General features: G+C 37.0%; 1 protein-coding gene across 1 annotated transcript in view; it reads left to right on the forward strand.

Moving 5' to 3' along the window:
* Positions 1–23,903, forward strand: part of LOC123791162 (butyrophilin subfamily 1 member A1-like) — a 61,566-nt gene that overhangs the window by 7,159 nt on the left and 30,504 nt on the right. The window contains exons 2-3 of the mRNA XM_087862474.1: positions 14,147–14,494; positions 20,909–21,190. Coding sequence (XP_087718600.1) covers positions 14,147–14,494; positions 20,909–21,190 — 630 coding nt within the window. The remainder of the gene's footprint in view (positions 1–14,146; positions 14,495–20,908; positions 21,191–23,903) is intronic.

The raw sequence follows: 23,903 nt of genomic DNA on the forward strand, positions 1-23,903 counted from the left end.
CATTAAAAGGATTATCTATCATGACCAAGTGGGATTCATCCCTGGGATGCAAGGGTAGTTCAACATTCACAAATCGATCAGCGTGATACATCATATCAACAAGAAAATACTCAGGAACCATATGGTCCTCTCAACTGATGCAGAAAAATCCCTTGCCAAAATACAGCATCCTTTCCTGATTAAAACCCTTCAGAGTTAGTGATTGAGGGTATATTCCTCAATCTAATAAAAACCATCTATGAAAAGCCTACAGCAAATATCATTATCAATGGGGAAAAGCTGGAAGCCTTTCCCTTAAGATCAGGAACACAACAAGGATGCCCACTCTCACCACTATTATTCAACATAGTACTAGAATGCCTTGCAGCAGCAATCAGTCAACAAAAAGTGATAAAAGGTATCCAAATCGGCAGAGAAGAAGTCAAAATGTCTCTCTTCACAGATGGCATGATACTCTATGTGGAAAATCCAAAAGAATCCACTCCCAAACTATTAGAAGTTATAGAGCAATTCAGTAATGTGGCGGGATACAAAATCAATGCTCAGAATTCAGTTGCATATCTATACATGAATAATGAGACTGAATAAAGAAAATTAGGGAATCCATCCCATTTATAATAGCACCAAAAACCATACGTTATCGTGGAATTAACTTAACCAGAGACGTAAAGGACCTATATTCTAGAAACCATAAATCACTCTTGAAAGACATTGAGGAAGACAAAAAAGAAGGAAAAATATTCCATGCTCATGGATCAGAAGAATTAACATAGTTAAAATATCCATGCTACCCAGAGCAATCTACACTTTCAATGCTATCCCGATCAAAATACCGATGACATTTTTCAAAGAACTGGAACAAATAGTCCTTAAATTTGTATGGAACCAGAAAAGGCCTTGAATCCCCAAGGAACTTTTGAAAAGGAAATACAAAGCTGGGGGCATCACAATGCCAGATTTCGAGCTTGTAAGATTTCTCTTGCCGCAAATAAAATGGAGACTGCACATGCAAATGTGGTCCAGAGGGTGAGCTTTATTGCAAGCTCCCTCGGGCGAGGTTCCACGACTCAGGAAAGAGCGTTTAGTCGGGGAAGTCGCGTCCAGGGCAGGGCAGCGAGGGTGTCCTTTAGGAGGAACTTTACTGTGTGCATCCTCAGGCGAAGTTCCGCGACTCTGAAGGGGGGAGTGTGGGAAGTCGTGCCCAGGACAGGGCAGAGAGGGTTTTTATTGGGCACCACTGGGGGGAAGGTGAGGAGGTAGGAGAACTGATAGAATTTTCCTTTTTTGGTAACTATGCCTGGTTGTAAGTAGCCCATTGGTCAGCTAGAGTCCTGGGCAGAGAGTTTCGGTTTCTCGCTTAGGTTTCAGTTTACTGGGGTTGACGTGGCTGCTGCAGGAGTTCTGGCAGGAGATTCGGCCATCTTGGGTGTCCACCATTTTGAGTGGCCCTCTTTCTCAGCCAACCCAACAGAGCTGTACTACAAAGCTGTGATCACAAAGACAGCATGGAACTGGCACAAAAACAGACACATAGACCAATGGAACAGAATAGAGAAGCCATAAATGGACCCTTGGATCTTTGGGCAACTAATCTTTGATAAAGCAGGAAAAAACATCTGGTGGAAAAAAGACAGTCTCTTCAATAAATGGTGCTGGGAAAATTGGACAGCTACATGCAAAACAATGAAACATGACCACTCTCTCACACCATACACAAAGATAAACTCCAAATGGATGAAAGGCCTCGATGTGAGACAGGAATCCATCAAAATCCTAGAGAAGAACATAGGCAGCACCCTCTACGGCATCAGCCAAAACAACCTTTTTCATGACACATCTCCAAAGGCAAGAGAAACAAAAGATAAAATGAACTTGTGGGACTTCATCAAGATAAAAAGTTTCTGCACAACCAAGGAAACAGTCAACACAACTAAGAGGCAGCCCATGGAATGGGAGAATATATTTGCAAATGATGCTACAGATAAAAGACTGGTATCCAAGATCTACAAAGAACTTCTCAAACTCAATACGTGAGAAACAAATAAACAAATCATAAAATGGGCAGAAGTTATGAACTGACACTTTTCCAATGAAGACATACAAATGGCTAACAGATACATGAAAAAGTGTTCAAAATCATCAGCCATCAGGGAAATTCAAATCAAAACCACACTGAGATACCACCTTACACTAGTTAGAATGGCAAAAATTGACAAGGCAAGAAACAACAATTGTTGGAGAGGATGTGGAGAAAGGGGATCCCTCCTACATTGTTGGTGGGAATGCAAGTTGGTACAGCCACTCTGGAAAACAGTGTGGAGGTCCCTTAAAAATTAAAAATGGAGCTACCCTATGAGCCAGACATTGCACTCCAGGGTATTTACCCCAAAGATATGGATGTAGTGAAGAGAAGGGCCATATGCACCCCAATGTTCATAGCAGCATTGTCCACAATAGCTAAATCGTGGAAGGAACCGAGATGCCCTTCAACAGATGACTGGATTAAGAAGTTGTTTTCCATATGTACAATGGAATATTACTCAGCTATCAGAAAGAACGAGTTCTCAACATTTGCAGCAACATGGACGGCACTGGAGGAGATAATGCTAAGTGAAATAAGTGAAGCAGAGTAAGACAATTATCATATGGTTTCTCTCATCTATGGAACATAAGAACTAGGAAGATTGGTAGGAGATGAAAGGGATAAAGAAAGGGGGGTAATCAGAAAGGGGAATGAAGCATGAGAGACTATGGACTCTGAGAAACAAACTGAGGGCTTCAGAGGGGAGGGGGGTTGGGGAATGGGATAGGCTGGTGATGGGTAGTAGGGAGGGCATGTATTGCACGGTGCACTGGGTGTTATACGCAACTAATGAATCATGGAACTTTACATCAGAAACCAGGGATGTACTGTATGGTGACTAATATAATATTATAAAAAATATTATTATAAGAAAAAAAGTTTAGATAATGTCATCTTAGAAAAGATCTGTTTAAAACATATTATAAAAACTAGATATACAATTTGGTACATTAAATGAAAATACCATAAAAGGGAACTTTTAAGTTTTACCTAACATTACAACAGCTACTACAATGAAATGTGGGTAACAGAAACCAATCTTTCCTCTTGGAACTGCTCTTGCTGCATCCTCTATGTTTTGGTATCATGTATTTTCACTTTCATTTTCCTCACAGTTTTTTTTTTAATTTCTTTTTTGATTTCCTCTTTGAACCACTGGTTTTTCAATAACATGTTGCTTAATCTACACATATTTGTAAATTTTCTTTCTTTCTTCTTTTAATTGATTATGATTTTCATGCCATCTTAATTTGAAAAGATGCTTGATAAGATTAAAATTTTCTTTTTTTATAATAATATTTTTTATTATATTATGTTAGTCACCATACAGTACATCCCTGGTTGTAAAGTTGCTGTAAAGTTCCATGATTCATTAGTTGCGTATAATACCCAGTGCAACATGCAATATGTGCCCTCTTTAAATTTATTAAGAACTGTTTTGTGGCCTAATATATGACCCATTTTAGAGAATTTCCCATGTCCACCTGAGAAGACTGTGTATTCTTTTGCTTTTGCAGGGAATGTTATGTACGTCTGTTAAGTGCATCTTGTCTAAAGTGTCATTTAAGGCTAATGATTCCTTATTGATTTTCTGTTTGGATGATCTACCCATTGATGGATTTGGGGTATTGATGTCCCCTACTATTTGTGTATTGCTGTATATTTCTTCCATTAGGTCTGTTTATATACCATGATATATTAGGTAGCCCTATATTAGGTGCATAAATATTTACAAGTATTATATTGTATTGTTACATTAACTCATTAATCATTATATAATGACCTATTTGTCTCTTATTATAGTATTGTCTTAAAGTATTTGTTTGCTTTGTTTTTGTCTGTATACCATTTTAACATGACTCTCAATATTCTTTTTATTTCCATTTTTACGGAATATATATTCCTCTTCAGTCTTGACTGTGGGGTAGGTGAGTCCTTGTGAACAATTTAAGAACTATTTCTCACTTTGCTATAGGCTATGGGTCTTGTGGATGCAAACCACATTGACTTCCAAAGCTAGATGTTTTAAGGGCTTATCTCTCAGGTATAGGTCTTAATAGTTGGGTCACCAGATGTGGAGATCAAATTATTTGCTCATTAGACAAAAGCTCATCATTGTGTGTCCCCTCCTAATTATAGGTTACTGTGCTGGGGGTAGGTTTATGGTGAGATTATGTCTCAGCCTCCCCTCTTTACTTCAGTATGGGATTTTTCCCCACTCACTTGATGTGTAGGGGTTGCTCAGTTATTTTTCCCCCAGAGAATATTCTTCCTTATGTAGCTGGAGACTTATTGTTTCTATGAGAGGAGTGACTTTATCTTCCTCCTACATCACTATCTTAAACTAAAACCCATTAAATTAGTATTCTTTTCATTAATTCTGTTTAGTTTAACATGACCCTTCTTCTAAAACTGAGCCTAGAGGAAAAAACAAACAAACAAACAACAAACAAACAAAGTTCTGTGGCCCTATGAAGCAAGTTCTGCTCACTGCTGTCAGGACATGATTTAGAACTCTGGGATCCCTGGGCCCTGCTATACCTAGCCCTCTGCAGGATCTTTGGCAATGTGTTTAAATTATTTTGGCTTTAACAGAAGTCCTTATGTTAAAATAAGTGTGTTTATAGTGTTCAAATGCAATGTCACTTCCAATATGAAAATTTTGGATATGTATCAACATTGATCGAATTGAGGATTCATTTAGTTGTCAGCCAATGGTTTAATAGAAATGAGCACAAAATACACTATTCAAATGAAAAATGTTAGTGCAGAAAAGAGGTATTAATGCATCTTAACAGAGATGATAAACATTTATATTTATTTTAATGAAAGACATGTTATTGAACAGTGAGATAAATATACCTCCCCCCCCTAAAAAAAGAGAGAAACAAAGAAAGAGAGGTAAATTTAAACTCTGAAAGTATGGCTCAGTCCTCTACTTCAGAACATATTGTCTACAAAAACATGAGAAATAAATTGAGTAAAAATCTGTAAATTAGAAAAGGAACTTGTAGAAAATTGAAAAACATAACCTGTGAAATCAAGCTTTTAATACAAATTCAATTAAAATATTGTCAAAGAACTAGACATAATTTTCCACAAAAATAAAGCATTCAAATAACGTCAGAAAGTAGATGAAAATATTCCATATTCAGTCAAAAGTATGAATTCAAATTAGATGCCTGTTGTTTTCAAAGGACTTGATAAAACTTCCTAGTGTTAAAAAGAAGCAAGCAAACAGCTAAATGTGTCCAGATACATTGGCCTAGTAATTCTTTTTGATGAGGTTTTCCCAAGAAAATATTCAAAAAGACACAGATAAAATTAATTTTTGAAGTTACCAAATATAAACTAAAAAAATAAAAAAAGTAAAATCAATCTGTAAAAGAAACAAAAATTATCAATAGTTTTTCTACAGTAATAGATAGCCAAGTATGGTGAATTAATTTGCTGTTATTATAAAAACTGAATCACCAATTATAAATTCTGGGCCCAGTAGGTATTTATTATGATTTTATAAATTAATTTTCAAAAAATGATAATTCTCCTATACTATGCCTATAATTAAGGTTTACCCACATCTGCTATATGGTGGTTCCAGGATCCATAATCATCTCTGAAATCCTAACAATATGGAAAGTATTTTAATTTCCTTTAATTTCCTTTTTCTTTATTATTTTAATATCTTTTTACATTTATTTGTTTTATTTTTTTGAGAAAGAGAGAGCACAAGCAGAGGGGAAGGGACAGAAGGAGAAAGAGAGAAAGAGTTTTAAGCAGGCTCCATGCTCACCTTGGAGCCCCATTCAGGGCTCGATCTCAGGACCCTGAAACATGACCTGAGCCAAAATCAAGAGTTGGACACTTAATTGACTGAGCCACCCAGGTGCCCCTAGTTCTCTTACCTTTAAAGCAACATTTTTAAAAAGTAAAACAATACTAAAAAATACTTCCAAATCAGGAATTTTGCCTAAATTTTGGAACTAATCACTGTTGACTTTTCTGGCTTGTTGCCTCTGATGTTTCTGTATTCTTAAATATGGTATTTCTTGTTTCATTATTTATAATTTTCCAATATGATCTTTCAAGCATGAAAGATAATTACTTAATTACCCCACACTGTGTTCTTCTCCACCTCCTTTCTTCATAAGGTTAATAGAGTCATGTTGAATATTTAGGTCAAACCCACCTTAAGTTATTGTGTCAACTTGACAATGCAAATGTCCTTTCCTACTAATTCAGTAGCGCATCCTGTCATGTACTTTCATTTTTCCTGAAGTTGACAATAACCTCCATTCTCTCACTTGCATATGTTTAATCATCTCTACTTCTAGAAGTCTCATCTATGTTCCTGTTTTATGTAATATGTTTTCCATATATTTAAAATCAATATTTTCATTGTATTCAATGAGGTCTGTTTCTGTTATATCTTCATCTCAGGCATAAACTTGGAAGTTCCAGTTTCTGGTATTTCTGTTGAATTCCCTATATGCTGTGTTTTTTTTCTTGGTTTGTTATTGTGTTTTACTCAATCACATCTCCTTATAATTTTCAAAATTGCATAGAGCTGAGTAATATTCCATTGTATATATGAAATGAGATGTCCCTCAACAGATGAATGGATAAAGAATATGTGTTTCTTATATACAATGGAATATTACTCAGCTATCATAAATGATGAATACCCACCATTTGCATTGACATGGATGGAACTGGAGGGGATTATGCTAAGTGAAATAAGTGAAGCAGAGAAAGGCAATTATCATATGGTTTCACTCATTTATGGAACATAAGAAGTAGGAAGATTGGTAGGAGAAGAAAGGGAAGAAGAAAGGGGGGGTAAACAGAAGGGGGAATGAACCATGAGAGACTACGGACTCTGGGAAACAAACTGAGGGCTTCAGAGGGGAGGGGGGTGAGGGATTGGGATAGGCCAGTGATGCGTATTAAAAAAGGGCACGTATTGCATGGTGTACCGAGTGTTATACGCAAGTAATGAATCATGGAATTTTACATCAAAAACTAGGGGTGTACTGTATGGTGACTAACATAATATAATAAAAAATATTAATTAAAAAAATAATGATGTGTTATATGTTGGCTAATTGATCTTAATAAAAAATAATAAATATATAAAAATGATTATAGCAAAGGTAAATTTTTTTCTAATTTTTTGAGTGAGGTTTGGATTGCTATGGACTTCCCTCTTAGGACTGCCTTTGCAGTATCCCATAGATTTTCAACCGATATGTTTTCATTCTCATTAGTTTGCATGAATTGTTTAAGTTCTTAAATTTCCTAGTTGACCCATTCATTCTTTAGCAGGATGTTCTTTAACCTCCAAGTGCTTGGTGTCCTTCCAAATTTCTTCTTGTGATTGAGTTCCTGTTTCAAAGCACTGTGGTCTGAAATATGCAGGGAATAATTTCAAACTTCTGGTATTGGTTGAGGCGTGATTTGTGACCTGGTATGTGATCTATTCTGGAGAAAGTTCCATGCACACTCGAGAAGAATGAGTATTCTGTTGTTTGAGGATGGAATGTTCTGTATGTATCTTTGAAGTCCATCTGGTCCAGTGAGTTATTCAAAGCCTTTCTTTCTTTGTTGATCTTCTGCTTAGATGATCTGTCCATTGCTTTGAGTAAGGTGTTGAAATCCCATACTGTTGATGTATTACGATCAATGTATTTCTTTAATTAGGGTATTAATTGGTTTATAGAATTGGCTGCTCCCACATTGAAGGCATAAATATTTACAGTTGTTAGCTTTTCTTGCTGGATAGAACCTTAAAATGTGATATAATATCCCTCTACATCTCTTACAACAGTCTTTGGTTTAAAGTCTAATTTTTCTGATATGAGGATTACTACCCCAGCTTTCTTTTGATGTCCATTAGTGTGTAAATTCCACTCCCTCATTTTCAATCTGGAGGTGTCTTTAGGTCTAAAATGAGTCTTCTGTAGACAGCATATGAACGGTTCTTGCTTTTTTATCCAATCTGATACCCTGTGTCTTTTGGTTGGAGCATTCAACACATTTACATTCAGAGTAGCTATTGAAAGATAAAAATTTAGTACCATTGTATTGCCTGTAAACTCCTGTTTCTGTAGATTATCTCTGTTACTTTCTATGTTACTCTTGGGTTCTCTCTTCATTTACAGTATCCCCTTTAATATTTCTTGCAAGGCTGGCTTGGTTGTTACATATTCTTTCAGTATCTGCCTGTCCTGGAAATTCTTTCTCTCTCCTTCCATTCTGAATGATAGCCTTGCTGGATAAAGTATTTTTGGCTGCATGGTTTTCTCATTTAGTACCCTGAATATGTCATGCCAGCACTTTCTGGCTTGTGAGGTTTCTGTGTATAGGTCTGATGTTATTCTGATGATCCCCCCTCCATATGTAAGGAACCTTATCTCCCTAGCTGCTTCTTTCACTCTAAGATTTGGAAACTTCACTATTATATGTCAGTGTGTTGATTTATTTTTATTGATTTTTATTGATTTTATTTTATTGATTTCATTGATTTTTATTGATTTTAACCATGCCCTCTTGGGCATGGATGCCTTCTTCCCTCCCTAGATTAGGGAAGTTCTCAGCTATGATTCACTCAAATATATCTTCTGGCCCTCTCTCTCTCTCCACCCCCTTGGGCACTCCAATAAATCTGACACTGTTTCCTTTCATAGCATCATCAATTGATCTAAGACTTTCTTCATGGGTTATTGGTTGTCTTTCTTTTCCTCCACTTCCTTCCTTTCCATCAGCCTGTCCTCTAGATCACTTATTGTCTCTTCTGCCTCACTGACCCTAGCTGTTAGACCAATTTAGCTTACAACTCATTCATAGCATTTTTAATTTCAGCCTGATTAGATTTCATTTCCAACCTTAGAGATTTGGTATTGTCATTTATGGGTTTTTTTTCAACCCTATCCATTAACTTTATTATTGTTATCCTGAATTCCATCTCTGACAACTTACTTATAACCATATTGATTAGCTCTGTGGCTGAGAACATTGCCTCTGCTTCTTTGTTGTGACTTTCTCCTTCCAGTTATTCTGCTCATGGAAGGATAGGTAAGCTTATGAACCTAGTCCAAAATATCAATCATGATCCAAGAAAATACACACTAGTAAAATCCAAAGTGGTCAGAAGCCACCACATAAAAGCACACAAAGCACAAATGCAACAAAACTATATATTAAAAAACTGTGTGTGTGGGGGGGGGAGACTATAATCTCAAAAGGTAGACAAAGCAGTGTGGTCCTCTTATTCTTGATTTAATTTTGGTCTCTGTGTTAGAAGACACTACATCACAAAATTGCAAGAAAGCAACATTTATATTTATATAAAATAAAATTGAATATAGAGAAAAAAGAACTAGACTGAAGCATATATCTTTAAAATGTAGATGTGAAAAAATAAAAGTTAAAAGGCAACTTAAATGCATAAGCTGGTAAAATAAGAATCTAATTGAAATAAAAAAGGGTAAAGAAAAAAATGGAAAATTTTATTTTATTTTATTTTTTTTTAAGATTTTATTTATTTATTTGACAGAGATAGAGACAGCCAGCGAGAGAGGGAACACAAGCAGGGGGAGTGGGAGAGGAAGAAGCAGGCTCACAGCAGTGGAGCCTGATGTGGGGCTCGATCCCATAACGCCGGGATCACGCCCTGAGCCGAAGGCAGACGCTTAACCGCTGTGCCACCCAGGCGCCCCAAAAATGGAAAATTTTAAATTGAAGGATAAACAAATCATGAGGAAATGCGTGGAGCTCAATATACTATTTTCCCTGGTGCTGGATTGTTAGTCTTGTGGGATCCATAAGCTTATCATTCTCCTCTTCTTCCAGTCTGTCTGGGGGGGTGGTTTTTTCACTGCTTTTCTGATATCTTTGCCTGGGTGGAGTCCCCCACCCCTTTTCAGGGGGATGAGCCTAATGTAAGCTGGCCCTTCATGTGGCTTTTGTTCCTTGGCAGCTTTCTGCCCCTCTTCAAAGGGTTAGAGCAAAAATGGCCATGACCGGCTCACCAGAACAGAATCACAAGATCAGGATCCCCCTTCTTCACCACAGAAACCCATAGGTCAAGTCCACTGCAATTCTCCTGGGGGGATTTCCAGGGACCCATGAGCATCTCTGCCTTTTGTGTCTTTGGGACTGGGAGTATTTGTGGACTCACACACACACACCTTGCTCTGCTCCTTCAAGTCCATGGCTGGGTGTCACCCTAACTGTCCTTTCTGGGGCTGCTACCACCCTGAGAACTTTTGCCCAGTGATCAGCACACCTGCTTTATCCCCACCAGGGGATGGTAAAGAGCCCACACATTCTAGTCTTTTACCTGGTGTTCAGGCAAAGAGCGGTCTCCTTACCATTCTGGCTGTGGTTTACAGAGACCAGAGCTAAGAGTACCTCCTGGGATTGCCGACTATAACCAGTTTTCTTGCCTAGCTCTTTGGGCACTCTATCAGTTCAGGCAACTTGGTTCTTTTTGTATCTCCTGGGATCCTGAGACCACAGTGACCTACCTAGAATTTTGCCTTTTCCATCCCCTGAGCCCTTTCCAGAAAGGGATGTCTCTACCTGGAGCAGATTTCTAAGGCTTCCAATTTTGCTATCCAGTGTAATATCACTTTCCAGTAGACAGCTTATGGAGGCTTCCTCACCTCTCCATTATCTTCTGATATTTTCCTGCAGATTCATGACTCCACACCTTCTACCTTGCAAAGCGCAGTCATTTTTCTACTTGTAGATATCCACATATATTTTCTTCCCTCTCAGGCTGAATTTGTGGGTGTTTAGAATGCTTTGATAGATATCCAACTAAATTCCAGGGACAAAATGAAGTGAGGTCCCCTACTCTTACACCATCTTGTCTGCCTCCCTCTTGATATCATTCTTAATGACATTTTTTAAAATTTTTGTGGGGCGCCTGGGTAGCGCAGTTGTTAAGCGTCTGCCTTCGGCTCAGGGCGTGATCCCGGCGATCTGGGATTGAGCCCCACATCAGGCTCCTCCCCTGGGAGCCTGCTTCTTCCTCTCCCACTCCCCCTGCTTGTGTTCCCTCTCTCGCTGGCTGGCTGTCACACAAATAAATAAAATCTTAAAAAAAAATATTTATTTATTTGACAGAGAGAGGCACAGCCAGTGTGAGAGAGAACACAAGCAGGGGGAATGGGAGAAGAAGCAGGCTCCCAGTGGAGCAGGGAGCCCCATGCGGAGCTCAATCCCAGAAGCCTGGGATCACTCCTTGGGCCGAAGGCAGACGCTTAACAACTGAGCCACTCAGGCACCCTGACGTTTTTTTTAATACATCTACTCAACCTAGGATAACAAAACAAAAATAAATAAATAAATAAATAAATAAATGATTGTAATTATTAATAATTGAGTGTAATATGCAACTAATGAATAATAAATAAGTAATAATTGTAATTATTAATAATTGAGTATAATATGCAACTAATGAATCATTGAACACTACATCAATAACTAATGATGTAGCATATGTTGGCTAACTGAACATAATGAAAGAAAGAAAGAAAGAAAGAAAGAAAGAAAGAAAGAAAGAAAGAAAGAAAGAAAGAAAGAAAGAGAAAGAAAGAAGAAAGAAAGAAAGAAAGAAAGAAAGAAAGAAAGAAAGAAAGAAAGAAAGAAAGAGAAAGAAAGACCACAGTATATTAAAAAGGTGTTTCACAGAAAAGGAAACACAAAACAAAAGTAAAAAACAACAAAACAAGAACAACAACAAAATTGAACAAAGAGACAAACCACTGAATTGGAGAAGATATTCTTAAATGATATATCCAATAACGAATCCAAATACATCCAAATATATGAAAACTCATGTTAGCCAAATACATGGGAAAAATAGGAATCAAAAATGTGCAGAGAACCTAGATAGATATTTTCCAAAGAAGATGTACAGATGGACTACAGGCACATGAAAAGATGCTACGTTTTACTAAGTATCAGGGAAATACAAGTCAAAACCATAACGACACACCACTTCATACCTGTCAGAATAGCTAGTATCAAAAGGACAAGGAATAACTAGTGTGATGAGGAGGGAGTAAAGGGAATCCATATGCACTGTAGGTGGGAACGCAAATTGCTGCATATTCTATGGAAATTAGTATGGATGTTTCTAAAAAAAATAGACTACCATACAATTCGGTAGTCTACTTCTAAGTATTTGGAAAACAAAAACATTAATTTGAAAAGACACATGCATTCCAAAATATTTGCAGCATTTTTTTACAATTGCCGGGACATGGAAACAACCTAATCTGTGAATCAGTAAATAGATAAAGAAGGAAATTACACACTCACATGCACACACAAACACACACACACACTGGACTCATATTCAGCCTTAAGAAAGAATAAAATCTTGCCATTCATGAAAACATGAATTGAGTTAAAACATATAAGTGAGACAAATAAACACAAATACCACTTAATTTCACTTATATGTGGAATCTAAAAACAAAACAAATGAACAACCCAGAAACAAAATCATAGAAACAGAGAACAAACTGATGGTTGCCAGAGGTCAGGGAATGATGGATGGATGGATGATGGAAGAGAAATGAAGGGGATTAAGAGGTACCATCTTCCAGTTATAAAATAAGACATTGGGATGTAATATACAGGATAGGGAATATAGTCAATAATATTTTAACAGCATTGTATGAGATGGTGAACGTTTTTTATTGTATCACTATGGTGTACATCTGGAATGAATACAATATGGAATGTCAATTATTCTTCAATAAAAGTGAAATGAATTGTTTCATGAATAATAAGGACCAAACCAGATTGTAATGCCCACTGTAAGCAATTTGCTAATGAAATTGATCATGTAACAATCAGTGAGACTGCAAGAGAGAAAGAAATCTCACCCACTTTTCCAGTCAAGTTAGTTCAATCTAGTACATGCATTTCTCAGAATATACAATAAAAATTGTCCTTAACTGAAATAGTTTAGCACACTTTTTGCTACACATCATTTTAAGTTCATCTAGTAGTTGGGGGGGGGGGTGCTGTGTTAGTTCATTGCTTCTATCCAAAAGAAAAATAGAACTTTCCTGACATATATGACAAGCAAGCAGTTATAACTTGGAACCATGTGTGTCTAGGTTAAATATGCACAGTGACAGAGAGATGGGAATGCTATCATTTTTGATGTTTACATTTCAAAACGATACCCCTAGATCCTTAAGAAAGAGATATTTAAATGTTAATATTGGAACAAAAGATTATGTAGCTGTTTAAAAGATTTAAACCAGGCAAAATTTATTTTTTTTAAGATTTGCATTTAACCTATGGTTTCTAATTATGCCTATACTATTGTAATACTATAGAAAATTTATGTTGTATAAAGGATCTTACACTTATTTTCTAAAATGAAAAAATATAAATAGTGTTGTATTTTTTCTTAACACAAAAAATTCATTTTAAATGTTTCACATTATATTTCATTATAAGTTTTATAATATTAGGTAATATATGTTTTAAAACAAGGAAATAATTGGTTGTTGCTATTAGAATTCTCAGTTTGTGCCTTCATGATTAAGTATTTAGGGGACAGTACATCAAAAACTAAGGATGTACTGTATGGTGACTATCAATATAATAAAAAATTTAAAAAAATGTATTTGGAGGAAATTTACCATTCACTCAATTCATTAATCACTGACTGACTCAACCATTAATTTTTGAGTGACTCAATATTCTCATCTGTTCATTGATAATATTTTATAACACTGGAATGCATATAAGGCATAAACAATGAGATTTACATATTTGAATTCCAATCATAGGCAAAGGGAAAACCCAATTAATTTTTTGTTAAGATCATATGACTGTTGCACATTGGCTTCATATTCTCTACTATTTCTAACACCAACAGTGTATTGTGTTTCCTTATTTTAGATCTGTTCATTAATTGTCTACAACTCACTATGTCAGTTAGCCTGGTCTTTGTTTACTGATCAGATGGTCTCAATCATGCCTTCAGAGTCTCAGTGATGATTCCTTTGTTTTCAAAATTACTTCCAGGGCAATTCCATGTGATAGGACCTAGAGCACCAGTCATTGCCTTGGTTGGGGAAGAGGCTGTGTTGTCCTGCCAGCTCAGCCCATCAATGGATGCTCAGAATATGGAAGTGCGATGGTATCGGATTGATCCTTTTGGCCTGGTGCATCGTTATAGTACTTCCCAGAATAAAATGGAGGAGCAGAGGCCAGAGTACCAAGGGAGGACAGAGTTCCTGAAGGAGAATATTAGCAAAGGGCACGTTGCCCTAAGGATCCATCCAATCCAACCTGCAGATGGAGGAGAATACAGTTGTTTCTTTGAGAGCTCCTTATACTACAATAAAGCACAAATCAAGGTGTTGGTCACAGGTGAGTCGCTGCAATGAAAACTCCTGCACAAATTGTGTTGGTTTCTCTATCAGCAGTCTAAAGTATCTGTGGATATGCATTGAGGTGGCTGAATTTATATAACACTATCATGGAATGATAAGTTTAAATATTTAATCTAATCAGTCTGTCCCAAAATTCTTTGCCTGTAGTATAAATATATGTGCATCTTTTCTATGCCAACATCATTACTTTGAAGGAAAGAAAGAACAAGTATTATAGTAGGTACTATCTATCTCAGAAGAGTTCCAGAAATGTATCTTAGTCTCTATTCTGAAACACAGAAGGAATTAAACAGAGGTGAGAGAGAATCTCACCAGCCTGCTGTCAGGCTGGGTTTTCTGCACCTTGCTGCTGCCCACTCTGGCAATAGTCCAGTCAGATGTGGTATTGCTGACTCTCAGTATGACATTCTTTTTTAGTCAGATCCCTGCATAATTCGTCTCTACTGTATGCAAATGAGTGTCACTCACAGGGAGGCATTTAACCAGGCACTAACAGGGATGATGAGAAATTATGTCCATCCATTCATCTTTTACCTTTGGAGCAGGTATCTTTCACTCTATTGTGGTAACTTCTGAAGCAATCCATATGTTAGACATCCAGTTCTAGAAGTCCTACAGACATTTCCTAAACCTTAGATAAACCGTTCCTAGGAGCCTTGAATTTGAGAGCCAGTTGCTGCTGTTGCTTCTTCAATGAACAACATGTCATTTCTTAGGATCATCTCAATTTTCTTTATCTCAGACTTACTTGTTCTTTGTATAGAGTTATTCTATCACTAAATAGAAAACAATTTCCCATTATTCTTCCATTTTACCCTAGATTATTTAGAATACTGTATTTCTTATCCTGAAGCTATTACCACTAAACTGTGATAATGTGTTTGTGCTTGAATTTGTTTTGAGTTTCCACAGAGGTTAATTGACACATTTTCTAGAATCTACTTTACAATCTCCTATGTCTTTTAGATGACATCATCTGATACATCACTTCATTGATTTTTCCAAATGATATATGCAAGAGAAGTTGTATTTTCTACTTAAGAACATTTTTTTAAATTAAAACTAGAGTAAATCCTATGGCAACATTTTAAATTTGCACTGTGGACAAATATTACAAACAATAGCCATGAATTCCATCCAACTTTATATTAAGCCCAGAAGTCTCCACAATAACCAAAGGAATTTGTTGCACATTCTCATGTTCCCTATATGCAATAGAAATGTCTGGATTTTATATTTGAAATAAGTAAATTATTTGCAAATGTAATCTTTTACAGTGCACCCATAGAATACATTCCAAATTAATGAAAAGTGACTTACTTCTAAATTCTTAGGAAATTTTATCTCCCTCTGGCTATTGTAATATAAACTTGTATATAAATATTGATTTAATAATGATCACAAATATCTTCTAAGGAATCCAAATGTTTTTTCCAAATAAAGACCTCTCTACTCCCTAAATGTAGGGGGTTGTACTTAGAACGCGTTTCAAGTGGGCTGCTTTTTACCACATTTTGCTGATTATGCGGGAGCCATCTCATTTTGTACCTGGTGTTCTTAGTAATTATAAATCAGGAACATAAAGTCTTATGCTGATTCAATGCTCTCACCTCCTCCAGGTGAATTATTTATGACCTTGTATTGTCCTTCCCGGGTTGGATCCACTTGTGTCCAAGACCCATACACAATGCAAAGTAGTGTCTGGTGCTGCATGGCATTAGGAGTTTTCATGTGGTTCAGATCTTCAGACTGATTCCTTGATGTTCTCTAGCTGGAGATCTCATGATTTCTTTTGATTCCCTTAGTTACTGCAATTTCTGGCATGAATTTCTTTAATCCATTTCTCCTTTCTGGAGGAGTTATATTTGCCCCAAGATGAAGAGCCAGTTCCTGATAGAGTTGCAATCTGTGCAGGCAGCTTCACAGTCCTACACTATCTCCTACAGGAAAGATTCTTCTCTAACTTGGGTCACAACAGAATCAATACATTCCCTGTTCTGTTTAAATATACAGGGGCTTGTGGGTAATAAAATTTTTGCAGAACACAGATTCAGTGAACACCAACATTAAAGTCTTCTTAAAATCAATAACCATCCTTGTCCTCTACTATCTAACTAGTTTGACACTTGCAGGGTACAGGTAAACAAATTCATCAATCAATAACTATTAGGGCAACCACAAGTATAGGCTGCAAGTGCAACCAAAATACTTCCTAAGAGACAAGAAATAAAATTGAAGACACTGATACTGGGTGGCATGTTAGGATAGCCTCATAATACTGAATACTATAAGTTTTTTCTCCCTGCCTTGGCCATAAGACAATGAAAATCCCAGGCTTTTAAAATAGATAAAGAATGTATTTTACTCAGCCTGTACTGTCAGAAACCATCCAGGTCTCAAGCATGCTAGTTAGAAACCCTCAATAAAGAAAGGGGAACCCTCCTATACTGTTGGTGGGAATGCAAGCTGGTGCAGTCACTCTGGGAAACAATATGGAGGTTCCTCAAAATGTTGAAAATAGAGTTACCTTACAACCCAGCAATTGCACTACTGGGTATTTACCCCAATGTTATAAATACAGTGATCCAAAGGGGCACCTGCACCCCAATGTTTATAACAGCAATGTCCACAATAGCCAAACTAAGGAAAGAACCCAGATGTCCATCAACAGATGACTGGGTAAAGAAGATGTGGTATGTACACTCACACATACATACGTATATACACAATAGAATATTATGCAGCCATCAAAAAATGAAATCTCGCAATTTGGAATGACATAGATGGAATTAGAGGGTATTATATTACACAAAATAAGTCAATCAGAGAAAGGCAATTATCATATAATCTCACTGATATGTCGAATTTAAGAAACAAGGCAGAGGACCATAAGGGAAGAGAGGAAAAAATGAAACAAAACAAAATCAGAGAGGGCAACAAATCATAAGAGACTCTTAATCATAGGAAACAAACTGAGGGTTGCTGGAGGGGAGAGGGGATGGGGTAACTGGGTGATGGACACTGGGGAGGGTATGTTTTGTAATGAGCACCGGGTATTATATAAGACTGATAATCACAGACCTGTACCCCTGAAACAAATAATACATTATATGTTAATTAATTGAATTTAAATTAGTAAAATGGAAAAAAAGAAAGAAGAAAAGAAAAGAAAAAAGAAAAGAAAAGAAGAGAAAAGAAACCCACAATAATAGGACAAGCAAGTTGACCTGGTTTCCTCTCCTGGTGAGAAGATTTTCTCCACTTTGACCCTTTAGTCTTGACGTCATAATTCAAATTTAGTCATTAATGCTAAGGCAACCCTTGGAATACATGTTTTAAACCTCTGAAATTATTACCACCCATAATTCCCACTCTTATTTTTAATTGATGCTGTATTCAGAGGTTGTGTTTTACCCTTAGCTCACACATTTTTTTTAAAGATTTTATTTATTTATTCGACAGAGATAGAGACAGCCAGCGAGAGAGGGAACACAAGCAGGGGGAGTGGGAGAGGAAGAAGCAGGCTCATAGCGGAGGAGCCTGATGTGGGGCTCGATCCCACAACGCCGGGATCACACCCTGAGCCGAAGGCAGACGCTTAACCGCTGTGCCACCCAGGCGCCCCCCTTAGCTCACACATTTAATAAGATAAACAGAATGGCATAATTTGAAATACATTATTTTTCTTTCCCAGAAATTCTGACACTAATGAAACACTTATTGTGTTTCTATAAAAACCTGATAAATATAATATTGTCTTTAGAACATACCCACCCATAATTTCATTTTCCTTCAACTCTTAGGAGGTAACCTGAATACACCAAGTACAATGGGATGACCTTTCAAATGGAAAGAACCCAGCAGATGAAAACCATCTTTTCTTTGTATAATTAATTGATGAACTATTTAAGATGAGTAGGGGCTCCTGGGTGGCTCAGTCAGTTAAGTAACTGCCTTCTGCTTAGGTCATGATCCCAGGGTCTTGGGATTCAGCCCCACATTAGGCTCCCTGCCCAGTGGGGAGCCTGGTTCTCCCTCTCCCTCTGCCTGCCACTCACCATGCTTGTGCACTCTCTCTTTCTCTGTCAAGTAAAATCTTAAAAAAAAAAAAGATGAGTAATATTTATTTATTACAACCCAGTAAACACTTTATATGAAGCAATCTTTACACCCATCATCTGACTTGAGACAATTTTTATCCTCATTTTACAAAAAGGGAATAGAGGTATAGAGAGACTGGGTCATTAGTTACACTGGGTCACTGATGCCAGAACAAATACACCGTTGACTCTAGAGCTTATCCTCACAACCATGATGCTCTACTGATTCTCAAAGGTATTGTATTCTGAGAGTAACATTTGTCAGTACCAGCACTGGAGGGCACGACTGTGCCAGTGAGGTCATAACTGGTGCAGCAAGCTATTGACTAGTCACCTCCTCCTGGTGTTTATCAGAGTCTGGTCATCAATGCAACATCAAATGACATTAGATAATTTTCCTTCATCAAGTTAATAGGGCTGCCATAACAAATTACTACAAACGGGATGGCCTGAAAACAACAGAAATGCATATTCTCACAGTCATGGATGCCAGAGTCCACAATCAAGTTGTCATCAGGATTATGGTCCCAATTATCCAAATTCTTTCTGTTTATACAGGCCACAGTTATTTTGAATTAGGACCCACCTTAATCCCATATAATTTCCTCTTTACTAATTACACGTACAAAATGGTTTCCAAATAAGGGCATAGATATTGAAGGTTAAGACTTGAACATACCTTTTCAGAAGACACAATTTAACCCACAACAAGAATAATTTTATGCCTGTAATTTGATTTTGTTGTTGTTGTTATTGTTATAGACTGTATTAGTTACTGTGCATAATACTGTGTGGAATGCTACACTACTATTCATTGAACTTCAAAAGAGAGTAGCTTTAACCAGAACTCCTTTTCTCTGAGGTAAAGGGAGAAGGAAGCCCAGAGCTGGAAGAGTGGCTGGACACTGTGAGGTCTACACATTTCTTATTTTAATGTTTTGCCATAATCCACTTTTGAAGATGACTCATAGATGCTTGAGAAGGGAGAAACAGTGAAGGAAAAGGTGTATCTCCTTCCATTGAGGGAAATATTCTAGAAGACACACACATCATTTTCACTTCAAACACTTCCACCAGCATATCAAAGCCACTCCTAAATGTAAGGGGGTTAGAATATGCATTCTTAACCTGGGTTGAGGTATCCACAGTTAAAACTTACATTGTTTCCCAAAGTGGTCTATCCAAAATGATGGCTACTAGTCACATGTTGCATTGAAATTTAAATTTAGTTTCACTCATATGTAGAACATAAGCAATAGCACCAAGGACTTATAGGGGAAGGGAGAGAAATCTGAAGTGGGAGAAATCAGAGGAAGATAGTCCATGAAAGACTATGGACCCTGGGAAACAAACTGAGGGTCTCAGAAGGGAGGGGGTTCAGGGGAAAGGGTAAGAGGGTAATGGCTATTAAGGAGGGCACATCTTGTGATATGCACTGGGTGCTATATGTAACTAATGAATCGTTGAACACTACATCAAAAACTAATGATGTACTATACAGTCGTTAACGGAACATAATAAAAAATAAAGAAAAGATTTCAAAAAAATGAAATGTAGCTCCTAATAGTATTCAGTTGCTCAGTAAGCCACCCATACCTAGTTATTTGGACCACATTGATGTTAGTAGCATTCCCAAAATTATAAGAAACTCATTAAAAATAACATTTTGGGGCACCTCGGTGGCTTAGTAGGTTAAGTTTCTGACTTTGGCTTAAGTCATGATCTCAGGGTTCAAGGATGGAGGCCCACAATAGGCTCCCTGCACAGCAAGGAATCTTCTTGTCCCTTTCCCACTGCCCCTCCTCCTGTCTTTTCCTTCTCTCTCTCTCTCTCTCTCTCTCTCTCTCTCACTGTGTCCCAAATAAATGAATAAAATTAAAAAAAAACAAAAAAAACTTCCTTAGAATTAGGGATAAAAAAAATATTTAGAGAATGACTAGCAATTTGTCACAGATAAACACCAACTGATGTGTGCTTCTGGCTTTAGAGGCTGCAAATAAATTAATGGAGTGTTCTTCTACCCAAATTTATGAATCGTCAGATAAAATAATCAGCAATGTTTCAAAGGGGAGAGAAAAGAAAGAAAACAATACAGACATACTTGGCATTTGGGTACTTTGTTAAATATTGATACAGCTGATTTGTTTTCTGCCAGATTCTTTGTGACTAGTTATTTTTCTAACCCCCTCTTTTATAAATAAGAAAGCTGAGTTTCATAGACACTAATTAAAATGTAAAATGGCAACAAAACTCTTGGAAGATTGTACTCTGTCTCTGTTTGGCTATTCTAGGCTCAGGATTGATTCCTCGTATTCACATTGAGCCTGGCAATAAAAGGGAAATTAAGTTGACCTGCACATCCACGGACTGGTATCCAGAGCCTGAGGTGCAATGGAGGGACCATCAAGGACTGCAATTGGCACCAGCCTCTGAGACAAAGGCGATAGGAGAAAATGGACTGTTTCATGTGGAATCATCTCTCACAGTGGACAAAAGTTCAAGAGCAGAAGTGTCCTGTGCTGTAAGGAACCTAATACTTAGTGTGGAGAAGGAAGTGCATGTTTCCATTGCAGGTCAGTTCCCTCCAAAATCTGTATCTTGAGATATCACCGTTGATCAAGAGGGTCTTACTGACAAAGACTAGAAGAATGTTCTAGTTTATCTATTAACTCTTAATGTGGAGAACATGTAAAAATTAGTATTTGGACTTGTTCTGTATTTCTTTTTTTTTTTTTTTTTTAAGATTTTATTTATTTATGTGACAGAGAGACAGCCAGTGAGAGAGGGAACACAGCAGGGGGAGTGGAAGAGGAAGAAGCAGGCTCACAGCGGAGGAGCCTGATGTGGGACTCGATCCCGGCACGCCGGGATCACGCCCTGAGCCGAAGGCAGACGCTTTTAACGACTGCGCTACCCAGGCGCCCCTGTATTTCTTTTTGTGATAGAAATGCCATTGTCCTACTTTATAAAAATGAATATGTGAACGTACAAAACCATTCAAATGGTAATAAAATATTTTGAGGAATCTTTCAAAGTTCCTCCTATACTTCTCCTGATCCCACTGCCTAGGGAAAGCCACTTTTCACAAGTTGGTGCTTTCTCCTATCTTCCAAATTGAAGTTGAACCCTGTTAAGGCCATTTACCAGCTTCATGATCTTGGGTAAGTGTTGTGGTCCCTGTGCTCAGTTCCCATCTGTTACATATAGTTAATATTAGTGTCTACCTCATAAAACTGTGATGAGCATTAACTAATATAATTAGTATCATAGGCAGAGAAAAGCTCAGACATTACAATCTACTCTTTATGCCTACCCAAAGTAATCTTTCAAAGAAATAGTTAGCCCAAATGATGTCCTCCAACTTCCTGTCTATGCAAATATCCTTATTTGAAGTATTGCAGCCTGTCAACAATGCTTTTTCTCTTGCCCTTTTTTATCTCTCCAGCTTCATCTTTCATTCCTCTTTTCCCTTGTCTCCAACTCCTCCTACCCCACATTAATTCTGAACATATTCAATGATGTAATACCCCTTGTAGGCTGTTATTGACACATTTGTTTCATTTAACTGTCACTAAGAGTTTCTTACTGGTCCCTCATTACTAACCTAATCCTCCCAGAAAGCTGTCTTCAACCCATTCTGTGTTAAGTGCTCTCTTCACTCATGCATTATTGTGATTATATGTTACACTATTTCCCCAGATAGAATAATAAACTCCCCAAGACTGTATATCTATTTCTTTTGTGTCCCCATTACTTAGAGAAATGCTGAGCCACAATATATTTTTCTACAATGGATAAACATTTGTATGACCTTTTATCAACAAGAAAAATGTCATTTGTATACTACTTTAATTTGGAAAGTCACACTGGTTTAGATAATTAGTAAGAGAAATTGAGGTTTGGAAATGTGAATGAAACACACACACCAGAATAGAGGATGTTTGTTTGTTTGTTTTTCCACTAACTTTAGTAAAACAAAATTAGAAGAGGGGAAATTAACAGTGTCTTACTTAAACTTTTATAGAAAAAAAAAAGAGTTAAAACATAAGAGGAAATTATCAGTTGGGGCAATCTATATAAATCTCTTGAAAATCTGAATGTAAGAGATGGAATATATTAACTTTTTATATTTATGTACTTGAAATCATCAATTAAAAACTACACAGACATCTTGTTGAGATCTTAAGTGATAGTAGTCCTTGAGTGAGAGTGTCCTTTGTGCCTCTTTTGGAACAACATTATTAATAGAATAATATCAATGATAGTCAATTTTGCTGATTTCAGTTGCTAGCTTACAGATAACTCATAAGAAATTTTGAACTGAAATAAAACTCTGTCTCTAGAACCTAGACCATGAATCCCATTTGGTTTATTATCCAAAATGTCTCAATTTCTCTTTTAATCTTTAGAAAAGCTCCATATGCCTCTCATTCATTGGCATATTGTCAAGCTCACATATATGTTTATGTAGAAAATAATTGTATAGAAAAGACACAGTAAATTAAGTTTGGGGAACTGTAGGAGAAAGAGGAGAGAAAAGGATAAAAATAAATATGTTATTGCATTTGTAGATTTTTTTAAAAAGATTTTATTTATGTTGAGAGAGAGACAGAACGAGTGGGGGGAGGGGCAGAGGGAGAAGCTGACTCTCCATGGAGCAGGGAGCCTGACTCTGGACTGGATCTCAGGTCTCCTGGATCATGACCTGAGCCAAAGGCAGACGCTTAACTGACCGATCCACCCAGGAGCCCACATTTGTAGAATTTTTATTATAAGAGAATTATTTGTCAAAAATATGGCAATATTAATGTTTGTTAAATCTTAATTGTGGGCTCATGGATGTTTGATGCATTATTTGTATCTTTCCTGCATATTAAAACATTGTGATAATTTATGAAATAACCATCTGAATCTCCATACATTAGGAACAAGAAAGGAAAAAGAAACCTCTTAGGCATTCCTGAATTCTGTAGAATTGCAGGGAGAGAGAGATGAGGCTTAGAATCTGTGTAATTCCTTGCAATGTCTCCTAAAATAAAACCTCTTGGGATTTGTTCCCAGCAGCCAAGTCACTGATGCTAAGGTGGATACTACTAAGTGAGACAATCTCTATTTTTCAGATGCCTTGTTCCCCGAGGACTGTCCTTGGATAGTGGGATTGGCCATTATCCTGTCTCTCCTGGCCATTGGTACAATGATCTTTGCTCTACTTGTGTGTGCTAGAAAAGCCAAAGGTAAAAAGGAAAGAAAAAAGTGGGGGATCGGGTTCATTGTGTAAGAATTAGA

Source organism: Ursus americanus, chromosome 5 (genome assembly GCF_024610735.1).
Source record: "Ursus americanus isolate L20-20 chromosome 5, mUrsAme1.1.p, whole genome shotgun sequence".
In the NCBI taxonomy this organism is placed as follows: Eukaryota; Metazoa; Chordata; class Mammalia; order Carnivora; family Ursidae; genus Ursus; species Ursus americanus.